This window comes from Berghia stephanieae, chromosome 6 (genome assembly GCF_034508935.2).
Source record: "Berghia stephanieae isolate SIO BIC M18660-M18661 chromosome 6, UCSD_Bste_1.3, whole genome shotgun sequence".
Classification (NCBI taxonomy): Eukaryota; Metazoa; Mollusca; class Gastropoda; order Nudibranchia; family Aeolidiidae; genus Berghia; species Berghia stephanieae.
Genome location: NC_088365.1, coordinates 21,022,573 through 21,041,446, shown reverse-complemented (window position 1 = coordinate 21,041,446; position 18,874 = coordinate 21,022,573). Strand labels below are relative to the sequence as shown.

The 18,874-nt window shown below is 34.0% G+C and overlaps 1 protein-coding gene across 2 annotated transcripts in view; it reads right to left on the bottom strand.

Moving 5' to 3' along the window:
• The window catches only part of LOC144974657 (sortilin-like), a 54,423-nt gene that overhangs the window by 11,479 nt on the left and 24,070 nt on the right, over positions 1–18,874 (bottom strand). For both annotated transcript variants that reach the window (XM_078917741.1, XM_078917740.1), the window contains exons 5-15: positions 17,622–17,801; positions 16,317–16,387; positions 14,536–14,603; positions 11,138–11,283; positions 10,511–10,594; positions 7,578–7,638; positions 6,929–7,038; positions 5,744–5,884; positions 4,092–4,197; positions 2,451–2,527; positions 1,645–1,796 (exon numbers count right to left, since the gene is read on the bottom strand). In XM_078917741.1, the coding sequence (XP_078773867.1) occupies positions 1,645–1,796; positions 2,451–2,527; positions 4,092–4,197; positions 5,744–5,884; positions 6,929–7,038; positions 7,578–7,638; positions 10,511–10,594; positions 11,138–11,283; positions 14,536–14,603; positions 16,317–16,387; positions 17,622–17,801 (1,196 nt within the window). The remainder of the gene's footprint in view (positions 1–1,644; positions 1,797–2,450; positions 2,528–4,091; positions 4,198–5,743; positions 5,885–6,928; positions 7,039–7,577; positions 7,639–10,510; positions 10,595–11,137; positions 11,284–14,535; positions 14,604–16,316; positions 16,388–17,621; positions 17,802–18,874) is intronic.

The following is an 18,874-nucleotide window of genomic DNA, read 5'->3' as shown; positions in this document are numbered from 1 at the left end:
AAGCACCCTTTATACATATATAATATATTTTATTTTTATACATATACAGATTATTTGGTGGTATAAACTCTCTCCTTACTGGCCATTTTCTGAATTCTCTCTGAAACTTTTACACTGGCCAAACACAAAACGAATTTTTCTTTTAACCAAACAGAAAAACAATATATACAATTTATATATATAATAATATTCAGCAAAATGAGCTCTACAACAGAACGTCTAGTTCTCACTAAATTATATCAACCAGACTATAAACGTTAAAGGTTACGCACAGCTTTGTGTGTGTTGATATGTTTAATTTGACTGGCAGAAGTTGTGATCATTTTAGCTAAAGGCACAGCATCAACAGAAAGAAGTGCTGACAAATCCATGAAACGAATTAGTGTAAATGTTGCTGCTCGAAGCTTGAAGAAATAAATAATAACGTGAAGTTGAATGTAAGCTTCAATTTAATTACAACAACAGATCAAATAAACCACAGATGAATGAGATGATGTGGTAGTGGCGTAGTTAAGATGATTCATCTCTTATAAGGTGCTTTCACACAACCAAGAATGATAGCTCTTTTTTGAGGAATTGAGCTAAATGTAAAGACAAGAAAAGCCTGCAAATCAATGAAATGATTATACACAAATGTCTAGGAAAAGGAGATAAATTACCCATTAAATAACTTTACAGTGTTCAACAAATCAAGATCAGTTGAAAGAACAAGATTATAGTAAAAACTGTTGATAAATGACCAACCATAACAATCCTTTCCTCATAGTAGCAAATAATGAAAGCTGAAATAGTATCTTCCGTTTTCCTTTTATAAAACCAAAGAAACCTTTCAGAATGGAGTAGATCATTCTTAAGTGGTTAACTCACTCAACCCTAACACCGACTATATCCGTAGTTTACTTGGCTTACTTTTACCCCATGCCTATTCATTACATTTTTTCTGAGACAAATTATAGGCGTAGTATCAAATTTTTTTTTTTTTTTTTAATGTTTTTAGTTCTTGCCTGTTAATGATAGTTCAATAAAACTATCTATGTACATGCTCATTTTTAATAGATTTTTTTCCAATTTTGAAAAGTAGCAAAAATCTCTAGGATTGAGTGAGTTAAATAAAAACTGGATGAAACTACACATCACAAAATATTACGATAATTTAATTTTCCTTTTTAAGCATGTGTCACTAATATTAATTGAATTAACCAACATTATTAATTCGTACAATAAGAAAAAGACAAATGCAATTTTTGGGCACCTAAATCGACATAAATGTATTGAACATCTTGCTCTCACAGGAAAGATAGAAGGTAAAAAGAGTAAAGGTAGACCAAGATAAACTTATTTGAATAGTTTGAACAGCTGGGTGACAAAGAAAGAGAAGAGTAATATTAGTTTTCTGAGGTTATCTGATCAGAGAGACGAATGGCGTACCATGATCACTATGACTTGGTACTTGAAGAAGAAGAAGAACCAACATGATCAATAATGGACTTATACATTAAAGAATTCAACAACTTAGATCCGATATCTCCCGCCCCACTCCTGATCCAGAGATAAAATATTTAAATCTTGCATTTTTTCTCCATCACCCTTAAAATCATAACACGACGTGCAGGGAATAATAAATACTTCTCACTACACGTTTACCTGAGAGTCTTTTCTGTGAATTGATAGTTGTGCCAACAATGACCCTCGTCAGTTGAAAACTTGATTGTGTTGGGAGTGTCGGTACCTAATGGAACAGCCACTAACAGACCTCCACTGTCTGCAATCTCATAGGCATGGGGACCATCCAAAACCTAGTCCAAATTTAAACCAAAAAAAAAAAAATTAATAAAAGAAAAAAGAAAAAAAAAGAAAGAAAAAAAAAAAAAAGACAAAAAAAAAAAAGGAGTGTCTTAGTTTGATTTTATTTTTTTTTTAAAAGCATGACACTCTTTCCGGACATAGCCTTGCTTAGGGACAGAAGATACTGATCAAGACATTTAAAATGTGAACGGAACTTTTTTAAGATACATCTGTGCTTAGGGACAAAAGATACAGATCACGGCACTTTAATAGGCACTGCACTCTTCCAGGACATAACCTTGCTCAGAGACAGAAGATACTAATCAAGGCACTTTAATGGGCACTGGACTCTTTCAGGACACATCCATACTTAGAGACAGGAGTTACCGGTAAAAAAAGCAACATGTAACGAAGCTTGCAACTCTTTCAGGACATCCGCAATCCAGGATAGAATCTCACTTCAAACGTGAAGGCAACTCTATTTAGGACACAATCCTGCTTTGGGGTAGGAATTAAAATATACAGAGAGAGAGAGAGAGAGAGAGAGAGAGAGAGAGAGAGAGAGAGAGAGAGAGAGAGAGAGAGAGAGAGAGAGAGAGAGAGAGAGAGAGAGAGAGAGAGAGAGAGAGAGAGAGAGAGAGAGAGAGAGACTGAGAGAATTGTACCTTTCTAAATGTGTATCCTCCATCATTGGACAGAAAGACATCAGGTGCTGATCTCTGAAGATTTTTGGCAACATGAGCTGTTGGAGCATAAAAGTACATTTTCAAGTTTGGTGTTTCTCAATAATAATAATAATTCTAAAAAAAAACAATTAGCCTTAAACTATATTGTAGACAAAATGTGATAAGACAATTCAATCATACACAGTTTATTTCCAGGATCTTATATCAGTGCTGATGGTGACAAAAAGGGAAAAAGGAGGAAAATTATGAATGTTTTTCTTTACGCCACATGTTTACTTCACCAACCCCCACTTTTAGAGCCATTGAGATGATAAACTACTCTAGCTAGCTTCTGGATAGGGGGGAAACTGCACCAGTTTGTTCCACCACACATCAAATCTCTCAAAGCCAGAAAATTTGATTTTGGAAAATGTCATTTTTTAAAGGAGGAAATTCCTCATCTGACACCAAAATCGCGGATTTCCGCGGATCCGAGGAAAACCATCAGCACTGTTATATATGGTGCTTGCAAAATTTTGGCAGTCAAATCAACTCCATGAAACACGAAAGATGGTGGTGTGGTCAAAAGAGTGAGTTTATTTGCTCACACTGGAAATCATGTGGGAAGGGCACGTCAAGGGATACTAGGCCAAGTAGAAGAAGAAGAAGAGATCTAAAAGTGAAAGTGATCTTTCAAAACCATTTAAAAAGTCCCATCGAGACTAAATACACATCATCATCATCAATCGTGGCTTGTGCTCTTGAGCACGTTGCCAGTCAGCTGTCTCCACGAATCACGATCCTCTGCGGTGCGCATGAAATCTGTGTTGCTTTTAAAATTACATTTGGCCATTCTTAGGTTATTTAAATAAGTCATTCTTTGTCTTCCTCTATCTCTCTTTCCTTCGATCATCTCAGATGTTACCAACTTTTCTATTCCGTCTCATCTCCACACATGTCCCAGAGTGTAGGAGAAGGTGAGAAAGGGAACAATATGAGGTAGTTATGGTTTCTGGGACATGTGTGGAGGAGAAAGGGAACAATATGAGGTAGTTATGGTTTCTGGGACATGTGTGGAGAAATACACATACAAAGCACTAAAAGAGTTATTGCATCTTAACCCTCTTGTTACCACGTACAGCAAAATCGTCACATTTGTTACGACACAATATACATTTTTTCTTATTCAGATTTATTTTGTACATCACAATGATCTTTATTTAATTAATAAGAACATAAAGTTGTTTTGTAGAGAGATTGTTTGAGTTTAAAAAATCAATTTTTCTGCTGGGTAAGCCTGCCATTTTTTTTTTTGAAAATACTAAAAATCATCGGTAAGGAGAGAGTTAACTAACCAATCATTGCACAAGAAGAGTACTTAACATTTTACAATTTGTTTAAAGAATTCTGCATTTAATAATATAATAATAATACATGGCATTTATATCACACATTTAAGTAAGGCTTAACTTAAATGATTAATGATCCTTAAAAAAATTTGACTGTGATAATGACGACATGGAAGATGATAATGACGACAATGATGCTGATGCTTGTGATGATGATGATGATGATGATGATGATGTTTGGTGTTGAGAGAAAAGATGGAAATCTAGACTAAAAATTCATTGGGAGACCTACCGTGAACTATCAATAATCCATATGCTCGTTCAATACTGTGTGGCTGCTTTGCCTTGATACCTCGATGGATGCTGTACGCGTTGTGGATTTGAAGATAACAACCCTCCTGGCAAAGTAAAGGGAGAAAAAAAATAAAAACAAACGTCAACAGACTTGCCAAGTTAAAAACTTCAAATTTAGTAATTTTAATTTTCAATTTTTAGTAATTTGACAAGGAAATTCATAATTTCTGAATTTGTGTACGAACAACCACAATATTATTTTTATTATTATTGTTATTATCATCATTATTATAGTAGTAGTAATAGTAGAAGTAGCAGTAGTAGTAGTAGTAGTAGTAGTAGTAGTAGTAGTAGTAGTAGTAGTAGTAGTTGTTGTTCTTCTTCTTATCATTATTATCATGTTTATTATCATTTAAGTATCACTATGAATTAAAAATTCGTAATTTTCCATAACATTTCGTATTTGGCCATGAAATTTGTCTAAAATTCGTAAAATTATGACAAATTTGTAAGATTCGGCATGTATGCGTCAAATCAGATAAATAAAAAAAAACTCAAAAAAAACCCCAAAACAGTGTTGACAGGAAATGATTATTTATCACCACTTAGCAGCTAATTGGGGGTCCCAATAGTTCAGTTGGTAGAGCATCGCCTCACATGCAAAGGGACCAAGATCAATCCTGAGTGCAGTCGAGATTTTTGTCTGACCCTTTGTCCACCCAGTAGGGATTGGGTAGCTCAGTTTGTTCAATCTGGTGGAAAGTACTTTGCGATAGACTAGAAGAATCCTATCCAAAGGGTAGCAAGCTATTGCTATTGTCCTTCCAAACTAAACCTGGATTTGCCAGTGGTTTGTCACGCGGCTATGTGGTCTTGTGGCTTTACACTCAGTTTGAATCGGAAGGTCCTGGGTTCAAGCCTCGCTCGGTGCATAGTTGAGTCCTTGGAAAGACTCTTTAATCACATTCTCTCATTGTACTCCGGTATAAAATGAGTACCTGACCATTAACAGTGTTGTCTCTGTTGGAAAAATTGAGATATCACCGAACAGGCATCATGTCTCAATCTATATGTTGTTACATGTTGCTGTTGGTCAGGAACCCTTTGTAAAGCGCTTTGAGCACGTTTATTGGATATAGCGCTATATTAAAAACAAACAAAAAAACCTCAAGCTCAAGTGGTTTAGAAAAGAATAAACACAACAAATACAAAACATTGACTACATCGATACAGATTTAGACTTCAGTGATTGCAGTGCTCTTGAGAAACAGACGCTTTAGTTTTTAAAAAATAAAAGAAGAAGAAGAACGGATGAATGAATGAATGAATGAATAAAAATAAAAACTCATGAAGAATAGTTTCTGATAATTCCTTATCTTTAAAGCCAGATTCATTTTTATCACACAAAACACCATAGAAGCAATAGGAGATGGAGTGAGTAGGAAAGTTCCAGAAGACAATAGAGAATTTTAAATTTTCGCGGTGGTAATGGAGGTTTGAACCCGCGACCTTACTGGTACGACAACTCCGTTCAAACCCTCATCACTCTATTGTCTTCTGTCACTTTCCTATTCACTCCATCTCTTGTTGTTATCAACATAAGTGCCTGCTCCACTAACTTTTCTGAGTTAGAAGCAATAGGCGACTTACCGATTCATCATTTTCACACGGCACCCCTTTTGGTCTGGGCACTGGTTTCCACTCTCCACCCCTGTTGTAGGAAATGACGGTGTGAATGGACAACGATTCTCCCATTTGACTGGCTAGGTAAACACCTCGTAATGACTTGACCTGTTGACAGGATAAATAATTTAAATCTTCTTGGTACAAGCTTGGCAAAAAATACTGAAATCTCAAATTTCAACAATTTGTCTGACTTGAAAGTTACATTATAAGGAAAAAAGTAAAAAAAAAACAACATTATTTTAATTAAGGAAGAAAACACTACAAACAAAGACTGAAATCTCAAATGTTAACAATTTGTCTGACTTGATGAAAGTTAATTAATTAGGAATAATGATGACATCATTAAATATACACAAATAAAAATAAATAGGGGAGAAAACACACTACAAACAAAAAAGAACAAAAAACAAAACAAAAAATAAACACACAAACAAAAAAGAAACAAAAACAGACAAATCTTAAATTTTAGCTCTAAAGCAAAGTTAACCAAGCTAACCATCCTAAATAGAGGTGCCCAAATGAGTCAATAAAATGGAGATAAAGATAAAGGGAGTAAATCTGACTCATGAATGAACAACACAAAACAAACGACGTTTCGGCCCTTGGCCTTTATCAAGTAAACACAGAATACATATATATGTGTTAAATTGATAAAGGCCAAGGGCCGAAACGTCGTTTGTTTTGTGTTGTCCATTCACGAGTCAGATTTACTCCCTTTATCTTTATCTCCATAACCATGCTAAATAGAGAGCTGACGAGAATAACGGTGGTCATTTTTATGAAGAAACTTAATCTAATGCAGCAAAAGATGAAAAAAAAAAAAAAGCCAATTAAAAAAATATTCATATTTTTCCATCACCATCTTTCATAATATCCCTGCCTTCCTCAATGCAACAAACATTTAAATTTAAACAAAATTTATGGACAAACATCTTACTATAGATTGAGGTTTTGAATTCTTCAGTGTTGCCCAGATAGAAAATGTAAATGTTGCTGCTCGAAGCTCGAATAGATAATAATGTGAAATTGAATGTAAGCTTAATTACAAAAACATATCAAATGAACCTTTCGGGTTTCCCTTTTATCCCCTTTTCCCCCCCCCTGTTTTGTTCATTGAACAAAATCAAAGCCTCAAAAAATGTGACCAACCTTATAAAAATCATGGATGGTGTTGAAATTTGGGAATAAATGGTTCCGGAGTGATTCCGAGTAGATAACTCCGTTGGAGGAAGACGTGTATAGGATGCCATTGCCCGTGTCTTGGGAGGAAAATGAAGGGGAAAAAAATATACCAACAATAATGTGAAAGGGAAGAAAATAAAAGTAATCTTGAAACAATCATCCATAATATAGTAATAATAATAATAATAATAATAATAATAATAATAATAATAATAATAATAATAATAATATAATAATAATAATATGAAAGTAATAAAAATAATAATAACAATAATAATAATAATAATAATAGATGATGATGATGATGATGATGATGATGATGATGATGATGATGATGATAATAATAATAATAATAATAATAATAAAAGAATAATAATAATACTATTAATACTAAAAACAATAATAACAACTAGGCAACCCTAAGTCAAGACTATTGCCTCTTGTCACTACATTTACAAACAAAAAATTTTTCCAAATTGTCAAATGTTCGTTCATTTATTCAATCACTGTAACATGGATAGCTTGTTACATGAAAAATGAGGATAAGTTGTTTTGTTTTTTTTTGTGATTTTTTTTTTCTCCTCTTTATAAAAGAACGAAAAAATTCTCACGGTACCTCCAGGATTGTCCACATGCATGAATATCAAGTCCTCGGACATGTCCAATACGGAATAGAACTGGTCGAATAAAGAATAGGATATAAGATTATTTCATGAAATAATAATGATAATATATACTTTATTCATCCAAAAAATGGAAATTCGTTTAAGGCGTGGCATGCATAAAAATGTATAAACACAAAGTTGAGAATCCAAGCCGACAATGTATACATATATATAATTTATGAAAATGCACAAAAATGTAAAAATATACGATCAAGAACGAATAGCAACACTTTATATATTAATTTGATAAATTGAGATAGGCCATACCTCTGGCCTTAAGTCCGAACTTGTGTGTGTATATTTAAAAGATAGTATTTAATTATAATCACAGTTGCGCATTAAAAATTCGAACACCATGTGGCAAAAATGAATTAAGGTGACGTGTTGCCTTTGTTTTTATAGATATAAGGCGACGGCTCCTCATGGAGAACTTTTTGAAAGAATTTTTCAATCAAATAAGAAAGCAAACTGAGCAACATGAATAAAAAGCTAGAATTTTTTAGAAATTTAATATCACAAAGTGGAGAGGTATGTATAGTTGTTTTAGTATTTGTTTGTTTTAATGGGTTTACAGCACTTGCAACACATTAAGAGTCCTTTCAAAAGATAATGGGATAGTAAAACAAAATTCTAGATTTACGATTGAAAGCCCACGAGAAAAGGTAAGACAAAGGGCGACTGGTTCAAACAGGAAACAGATGCAGATCCAGTGTACTTGTTTTGAAATCACATTACTCACACTCAAATATTTACAAATCATTATATATTCAAAATAACAAATATAACAGTACATAATAGAGATAATGTACAATGAAAAAAGATATCATCTCCCAAAACTAAAACTATACAATTCACTGTTTCTATTCCAGCAAAGAACTCCAGCCAGGACCAGGACAAAAGCAACCAATCCCATTCCAAGACAAAGACAGAAATCAAACTCGGAAAACAGATATAGGGGGATAGAAGACACACAACAAGTGACCTCCTGCCCACTACGGGAGGTCAAAAACCTCCACCCAGAGGAATAATTGTTCTTTTTTTTTGTTTTTAAGGGTTTCATGGCGTTTGCAACACATTAAGATTATGTCAGTGCCAGAAAAAAGGAAGAAAATGGGGAGGTAAAAAGTTCTAGAATTACAATTAAAGCAGCCAAGAGAAAGTAAGATAAAGGAGAATTGGTTCAAATAGGAAACATGTAGATTCCAAGAGCACACTATCAGAGTATTTAGTTTGAGATCACCTAAAAGTCTCATCCAGACACAAGCACAGGTCCAAACTAAGAGGAACACACTCAAATGTTTACAAATCGTATATAATACATAAACAAAACATAATTAACAGAGAGATGATTTACAAGGAAAAAAAAATATCATCTCCCAAGTTTGACTGTTTCCCTCCCAGCTAGGGTATCCGGCCAGGGCCTGGACAAAACCAAGTTATCTCATTCCAAAGACAGAAAGCATTTTGGAAAACAGACATAGGGGGATAGAAGATATAGTATGTACCTCCCTGCCCACTATGGGAGAGAAATAATTGTGAACAACCATCTAAAACGGTATTATGTCATGTTGAACAAGACAGATAAAATCGATTTTTTTGGGGCTCAACATTTACAACTGGAGTTTGGATGACAAGAAGTAATCAAAAAATAAAATTAATTAAAAATCAAGGTTGTAAATTGCATAAGTCATTATGGATTGGGCCTGCTAATTCTTGTTGAAGAATTTGTGGCGCTTGTAGCATTTTTCAGTGTCGGGGAAAGGGAAGATAACAGAATATAAAAATCAAACATTTTGCAAGCTGTTCTTAAATCTAGTCTGAAAGTAGTCAAAAGTCCAACACTGAAACCATCGAATACCCATTGCACAAGTCGCCTAGCCCTAGCTCAGTTTGCAGCACTGCACTGCGACTAATACCTGGGTTATTCCAGTCTTCCCTTGGACTGACACTTAAGACAAATTTCCCATATATGAATATGGATGAATAAAGGGGATTTTATTTTATTTGCATGGCATGAAAAAAAACAAAACAAAACATGCAAAGAAAATGGAATCCCTATTTCCCTTCAACTAAAGAGAATATTTTGGTCAACATTACTTTATGGATGTGAAACATGGTCTCTGACAAAGACACTAGAAAAGAAACTCAGAGCATTTGAGATGTGGACCTATAGAAGAATTGCAAGGGTTACCTGGAAGGAAAAGAAAACAAATCATCAAGTACTCCAAACTTTAGGAATAACATCAACAACGATCATTTCAACTATTAGAAAGAGGATAACCCGATATTTCGGCCACATCAGAAGGCACGACTCACTACAGAAGACCATTGCAGAGGGAAAGATAGAAGGCAAGCGTGGTCGAGGACGAAGAAAGACAAGCTGGCTTGGAAATGTCGCAGCGTACGTAGGAAGCCCCATAAATCAATGTGCGAAACTAGCAGATGAGAGAGAGAGAGCTGGCGAACCATGATCTCCAACGTCGTGTCCGACATGGAACATCGGTAAAAGTAAAGAGAATAATAAATGGATATGAGATAATATAATGTGGGACGGGACCACAGAATCCCACCTAACATCATTCATTAACTCACTCAACCCTAACACCGACTATATCCGTAGTTTACACAGGGTTACTTTTACCCCATGCCTATTTATTACATTTTTCTGAGACCAATTATAGGGGCAGTATCAAGGCTAATGTTTTTAGTTTTTACATGTTAATGGTAGTTGAATAAAACAATCTATGTACGTGCTCATTTTTTATAATTTGTTTCCAATTTTGAAAAGCAGCAAAAGTATCTAGGATTGAGTGAGTTAACAGACAAAATGATGGGACAATATTTATGGATGAGATCAAATAATGCGGGATAAGAAGCATCTCACCCTGTCTTTGGTAAGTGTTGGCAACTGAGCCTCCTTCCAAGTGTCGCCACCATCAGTGGAAATCATCATCAATCGGTCGTCCTCCTGGAAATAGAACAAATTGGCGCATTGAATATATTAAAAAAAACAAAAACAAAAACATTTTAAAAATAATATTATTATTAATAATAATAATAATAATAATAATAATAATAATAATAATAATAATAATAATAATAATAATAATAGAAAAAAAAAAATCATCATCATCATCATCATCTATACACGAATGGAAGTGAAAAAAAAAAAGCTCTAACAAGTTTTGAAATCGTTACATATCTATCTTTTATAAGGTGTGCATGGACATACTTTACAATACTGAAAACAGATTTACATTGACAAATACGACTGTATTAGAAAATGGTGCATATCATAATGCGTCTTTACATCTTTAACGAGTTAAACTAGAGCTTTTATATAGCGCAATATCCACTAAACCAGCTCAAAGTGCTTTACAAAGAGGAAAGAAAGCTAAAAATTAATGGAATTATGTTTTCCGTGGTGTAGCAGAGATCTCGTGAATTCAGGGGTTTCTGAAAAGTACCTCAATCACGATTAACTATTGAGAGAAGTCATGATGTGACTTACAGCAGATTTAGGTTTGTCAGACTTGTACTTGGAGGCATAAATAAACTTCCCTTCAACATTGAAGACCGTGACACCAGTCAGCAATGTTTTCCAGACGCCTGATGGTTGGTCCATTCTCTCCAAGGTAAACATTTGTGGTGTGGGATCTGAAACCAAAAAAAACACAGTATAATACGAATATATGTATGGGTGCTGGAGAATGAATGACAAGTAAAAAAAATATATATATATAATTCAAGTGAGAATGATGAAAAAAAAAAAATTAAAAATTCATACTTGTCACTAAAAATACCAATAAATTTCTGGGCAAAGTAATAAAAATAATTTCTTGGTCAGTTAGTCTTCGTAGAAATAGAGGAAAACTTCATATCTCCAATTCTTTAGTATGAAATGGACAACAGTAATTGCTTGCTAACTTTTGGGTAGGACGTGATTCAATCGCAAAGTACTTTTTGTTACATCTAACAGATCTAGCTACCCAATCACTGCTGGGTGGACAGAGGGGTCTGAAAAAGTCTCGACTTCACTCCGGATCGACCTTTGACCCTTTACACTGAGCTATCAGTATCAGGACACCCATATCCTGTTGTAGCAATGAAAAGAAATATGCAATTTACATTCGGAAATAATAAATACAATTGATCAGTGAGTCTAATAATAATAACAACAATAATAATAATAATAATAATAATAATAATAATAATAATAATAATAATAATAATAATAATAATAATAATAATAGTAATAATAATAATAATAATAATAATAATAATAAATAACAATAATAATAATAATAATAATAATAATAATAATAATAATAATAATAATAATAATAATAATAATAATAATAATAATAATAATAATAATAATAATAATAATAATAATAACAATTTATATATATAGCGCTTTACTATCAACTTAGTGCTCAGCTGCCCTTTACAAAGCAAGCACAAATACAAACACATACACACACACATCCTCTCTCTCTTACACACACACACACACGCACACATACACACAATCACACACACACACACAAAACAAAACTTTTTTATTTGCATCTAGTGTAAAAAAAGCTCTGTGCTCAAGAGCTTCTTCACAAGAACTAGTCTTAAGGTCTAAAAAAAATGTTCTCTGATTTAAAAAATGTTCCGTTTTTTTAAATTAATTTTGGAAACCGTACTATTGCAATAACTTTTTCATTGCTTCAAAATGACATGCGAGAACCTCTCTGATATTTGAAGCATAATATACATTCCAAATTCCAACCCCACAAAGAATCTTTGAAATAATTCAACCTACCTATAAACGTCTCTTTTAGTATAAACAAAGGTGCAGGAGATGGATGACAAGTAAAAAAAAAAAATTTAATTCTAGTAACAACGGTGAAAAAAAACTCATAATTCAAGTAACAACGGTGAAAAAAATTATAATTCAAGTAACAACGGTGAAAAAAAATTATAATTCAAGTAACAATGGTGAAAAAACATTATAATTCAAGTAACAACGGTGAAAAAAAAATTATAATTCAATACTCGTCAACTCTCTCTTTATTCTCCATGCAACTCATAAGGCAAAACCTAATGCTATTAGCCTGCTACAAATTGGAGAGTGGACAGACACAAATGAAATTAATTTTTTGTTGGAAAATCTTCGCAGAAATGAAGGAACTTTTAAGGGTTCTTTCTTGGGTTTCAAAGCATGCACATAAACACACATGCATGCATATACACACATACACCCCACCCACCCTCTCTCTCTCTCTCTCTCTCTCTCTCTCTCTCTCTCTCTCTCTCTCTCTCTCTCTCACACACACACACACACACACACACACATATATAAGCACTAAACACAACTTTTCAATTATTCATCTTGAGTAAAAAGAGCTGTGTTTTCTGTAATTTCTTAACAGCATCATATATATCACAAGAAGAGTCTTATCAATGCTAATGGTGACAAAAAGGGAAAGAGGGGGAAAATTGTGAATGTTTTTTTTTTTTTTACGCTGCATGTTTACTTCACTAACCCCACTTTTAGAGCCATTGAGATGATAAACTACTCTAGCTATCTTCCGGATAGTGGGGAAACTGCACCACTTTGTTCCACCAAACATGAAATCTCTCAAAGCCAGAATATTTGATTGAGGAAAATGTCTTTTTTTTAAAGGAGGAAATTCCTCCTCTGACACCAAAATCGCACTGTCTTATAGTGTATAGCATTCTCTTGTATAATTGGAAACCAAAATGTTGCACGTTGACATGCAAGAACCCCTCTGATATTTGAAGCAAAAAAGTAAAATTAAATTCAATTGAGCTTTTATATAGCGCAATATCCACTAAATGTGCTCAAAGCGCTTTACAAGGGGTCCCTGGTCAACAGCAGGACGGGACATGCCACCTGTTAGGCGATATTACAATTTTTCGGACAAAGACAAAGCTGTTAACGACCAGGTACTCATTTTACACCTGAGTACGGTGAGAGAAAGTGAGTAAAGAGCCTTTTCCAAGGAATCAACTATGCACCGAGCGCGAGGCTTGAACCCAGGACCTTCCGATCCGAAAGTGAGTGTCATACCACTAGACCACATTATAAAGTACATTCCAATCCCACCAAAAATCTTTAAAATAAATCAACGTACCTATTAATGTCGCTTTTAGTATATGCACAGGTGCAGGAGGATGGATGACGGGTAAAAAAAATTTTTTAATTCAAATAACAACGGTGAAAAAAACCCTGAAATTTAATACTTGTCACTATACTCCTTCTATATTATCTGTGCAACTCAATACATAAGGCAAAAGCTAATGCTACTCTAGCCTGCTACAAATTGCATTGACGAAAAGAATGGTGAGAGGAGGGGGGGGGGGGGGGGAAGAGAAGGGGAAGAAGGACACTAAATTTATCACTCAATCTATGGACAAACTAATGAATAAAATTTTTGGTAATAATCTTCGTTGAAAGAGGAAAATTTTATATTTTGTTAGGATTTCTATATCATGAAATGAACGCTAGTCTATCGCAAAGTACTTTCTGGCAGATCTATCAGTCCTAGCTACCTAATCATTTCTGGGTGGACAGAGGGGTCTGAAAAAAATCTCAAATTCACATGGGATCAATGTCAACCCCTTTGGGTGTGAAGTGAATGCTTTGCCAAATGAGCTATCAGGCCTCCATCTCCTGTTGTAGCTTTGGAAAACTATGTCATTTACATTAAAAACATTAATCAGTTAAGTAAATAAAATGTTCTCAATTTTTTTTTTTAATTCTCATATCTTTGAAACCGTAATATTGAAATAACTAAGTGAATTGCTTCACGATGACATGCAAGAACCCTCTGCAATTTGAAGCATATTGTATACTCCAACTCAACAAAAAATCTTAAAAATAATTCACACTACCTATAAATATGTCCGTTATTTTGCCTGTGGTGACATAAATGGATTTTTGAAAGTTCTTGTGAGTGCCCCTGCAGATCAAAGATAGAAAAAAAAAGAAAACAAATGAAACTGGACTGTTTTTGATTAACTCTCTCTAGTTCACCCTCATTGAAAATCGAACAAATTTGTTCGATTTTTCATGCATATGAACTCGAGAGAGTTAATGCAGCAAGCAATAAAAAAAGCATCCATCATATCATAAACGCCAGTTAAGATTACCTTTAAGCTAATTTTTAAATTAAATTTTTACCTTTTATATGGCTAAGTTTAAAAGTTAGAGGTTTATGTTTCATGGTGTGCTAGACAAAGCAAGAAAGAAAAATACAAGAAAAAAAAAACCCATCTTGCTTTGTCTGGCACCGTTCATATACACTTGTTCAGTTCTTTATCTTTACACCGGTGCCTGCTCCTTAATTTCTTAATTTGATATTTTCAAAAAAATAAAATGGGAGCAACTCAAATGCCTTCGTCCTCGTCCTCTCGTGTTCAATGCATGTGTTGTTTGATGCAAGCGAGGGTTCACAGTGTAAAACGCGTACCCTTGTGAAGAATATAGGTATTGGAATTGTCCCAACTATCAGGAGCCTCTGTTGTGTAATGGTAGCACGTCTGACCGGTAATCAGAAGGTCTGTGGTTCGATCTCCAGTTGAGGTTGACTGATTTTTTGGGATTTTTTTTTTTCTTGCTTTGTCTGGCACCTTTCATACACACTTGTTCAGTTCTTTATAGTAAAATGTATGATTAATGTAATAACTAAAAAAATGGAATTGCCAGCATATTCCGGCGAACTTCCACCCATAATTACGACTAAATATTGACATTTAATCTTGGCATTTGACCTATGAACGACCTATCACTTTTAAGTCATTACAACACCACAGACGAATCTATAGGTCATAATTTGTTATTACTATCATGGCTAAATATTTACATCAAATCTTAGCAATTGACTTATCATTTATAATTCATTAAAATACCATAGACGAATCTATATGTTATTTGTTATCATTTTCAGGGCTGAAAATTAACATCAAATTTTGGCAATTGACTATCATTCATAACTCGTTACAATACCACAGACGAGTCATTTTTTATCATTAGCATGACTGAATATTGACATTAAATCTTGGCACTGACCGCACTGTAAAACCCTTTAAATAAATAAATAATAAATAACATCAATTATAATTCATTGCATTACCACAGTTGTATATAAAAGCCAATTATTATTATTATTATTATTATTATTATTATTATTACTATTATTATAATTATGGCTAAATTAACATTAAATCTTGGACATTTGACCTATCATTCATAACAATACATTACCACCAATGAATATAAAAGCCATTCGCTATCATTATCATGGCTCAATATTGACATCTTAACTATAATTCATTACATTACCAAAGACGAATCTAAAGTCTTAAGTTGTCATTATCATGGAGGGGGAAATAAAGGGAGCAGATGTGACTCATGAAAAAGGGGAGACAACACAACACAAAGTAAACAACATTTCACTCCCTTTATTCTTTTCTCCATTTTATTGGTTCATCTAACCTTTGACATTTGACCTATCATTTATAATTCATTCAAATACCACAGATGTTTAGACCTACGATTTTAAAGCATAAAATGTATAATGTGCGGTTATAATAATACTTTGAGACAAAGATCAAGACGGTTTATAAAAATTACAACCAAAGGAAAAAAAAAACAAACAAATGAAACAGATTACCATTTGACAGTGTGGACGTCCCGTTTCAACGGCTTGATTTGGGTCTGGAAATTGTCATAAGTCACGTATAACTGGAAAAAAAAGCAAACAAATTAATTCAATATAAATGAGGCTGTGGATTGTTCCATTTACTAAGCTTATTTCTTTATATTGCTTGCCTTTTATAAAATGCAGAACAAAATTGATTGACTCGATTTGTTTTATTTCGCTTTAAAAAAATATTTTTGTTGTTTATTTTTTGACAAATACAACTGAACTGTGATGTGAGCTTTTAAAAAGATGTATTAAGTGCATTCCCAAGCTGCTTGTCTATTAAAAAAATAATAGAATGTTTCAAATCGCACCATTAAGTAAAAGTAGTCAGAGAATTTGAATGCGATAAAGAGTGAAGGATCATATTTCTGATATTCGTCTGTCACAACCTGGAAATTTTTTTATTTTTTTTAAATCCAAAAAGAAACAAAGAATTTTTTTAAAAATCAATGTTAAAAGACATTAGGAAAGCATTGTACACACACAAACAACATCTAAAAAGCCCCCTTTTCTTGGAGACTTTGATTTTTCTATTCCATCAAACCTGCATTTCTACCATATTCCTTTTAACTCAAATAAGGGACACTTAATGTTACAAAGTCTTGTATTATGTGATGACTGTTCACAATTTTGGTGGTTTTCCTTTATCTTGGGATGTTCTTTCTTTCAAGAATCTCAGTCTCATTATCAAATGAGATGTCATTTTGTTCCTTGTTGTTGTGATAGAGATTGAAATCCACGTCAAAGGTGAATGCACTTGGCTTGACAAATTTGGAAATAATATCCGTCATCGCTTTTCGCAGGGATACAAGGAGTATTTTGGGGGAATCAGATTTATTAGAGACTAAGAACAAGGGCAAATAATTTACAAGCAGACTAGAGGACAAGGCCCTGGCAGTCTCCAAGCAATGCATTGGATGGATGAATGAATTTAGCCATGACAGACCCCCCCCCCTCCAACACACATCAATCACACACAAATGCATGCCGAAACATACACAGAATTGTTTAATCGGCAGTGATTGGATAGCTGGATCTATCAAATCTAGCAGAAAATGCGTTTCGATAAGCACATTACAAGGGGCATCGTCCAGCCACTATAGTCCACTCAATTTCACAGAATCTGGGATCAACTCAGGCTCAGAAAGAGCCCCCCCCCCCCCCACATAAAATAAATAAAAACAAAAAATTTGGATTGGATGCGTCATATTGTTCAGGTTCAAAGAACAAGAAGAAAAAATATCTGTTTTCTATAATCTCAACAAATCTCACCTTTCGATCATTTGAAATAACAGCTACGTAATCTTCATACTCGTCCATGCTGTGAAATTCCAGCACCTCTTGAATGCTGAAACGATCTTTCTCTGCTTCTTCGACCAAGTTAGAGCGTCGCCACGTGTCCCCGCCATTCTCTGTCACGTACAAAAAGTGCTCATAGCCAATCAGGTAAACCTGGTAAAAAAACAAAAAAACCCCACAAAAATATAAAATTAGAATATTTATATAGTGCGGCTATGTGGTCTAGTGGTATGACACTCGCTTTCGGATCGGAAGGTCCTGGGTTCGAGCCTCGCTCAGCGCAAAGTTAAGTCCTTGGAAAAGGATCTTTACTCACATTCTCCCACCACACTCAGGTGTAAAATGAGTACCTGGCTGTTAACAGCCTTGTCTTTGTCCGAAAAATGGTAATAACGCCTAACAGGCGTCATGTCTCGTCCTACATGTTAAATGTCGCTGTTGACCAGGGACCCCTTGTAAAGCTCTTTGAGCACATTTAATGGATATTGCCCTATATAAGAGCTCAATTTATCATTTATTTATTATCAATTTATAGTGCAATTTATAGTGCAATATCCACAAAACAAGCTCAAAGCGCTTTACAAAACCAACAGCACCACTTAATATGTAGGGTGAGAAATGGTGCCTGTTAGGCGACGATATTACAATTTTTTTTCTCTGTTAAGTGCCAGGTGCTCATTTTACACCTGAGTACAATCAGAGAATGTGAGTAAAAACAGCCTTTTCCAAGGACTCAATTATGCACAGCTCAGAGTGGGGCTCGGACCCAGGACATTCAGATCTGAAGGCAATGGGTCATATCACTAGACCATATAGTCGCACATGAAGAATATAATGAAATGATCATAAGTGATGTCACAGAACCCTTTGTTATTGTTTTTTTTAATTTTTACCAGCCACAAATGTGATTTAGCTTTATAATTGATCAATCAGACTGGAGTAAGAGGTTATCATTCTACAGATACACTACACTTTTGTGCCAGTTACAGCTATTTGCTAATTTATTTTCACAAATAAAACCGGTGTGCATTTAATAGATCTTTATTATAAAAATAAACCAATAAACAAAATGTGACGCAGAAACCAAGATCAAAACAAAATGTCCCCTTTTTCATTTAAATCTTGTAAAAACTAAGTAGAACAGGAAGAAAAGACAAAAATTCAAACCCGATATTTGAACAAATTACTTACACAGATGATGAGGTCCAAAAAAAAAATTGTGCAAC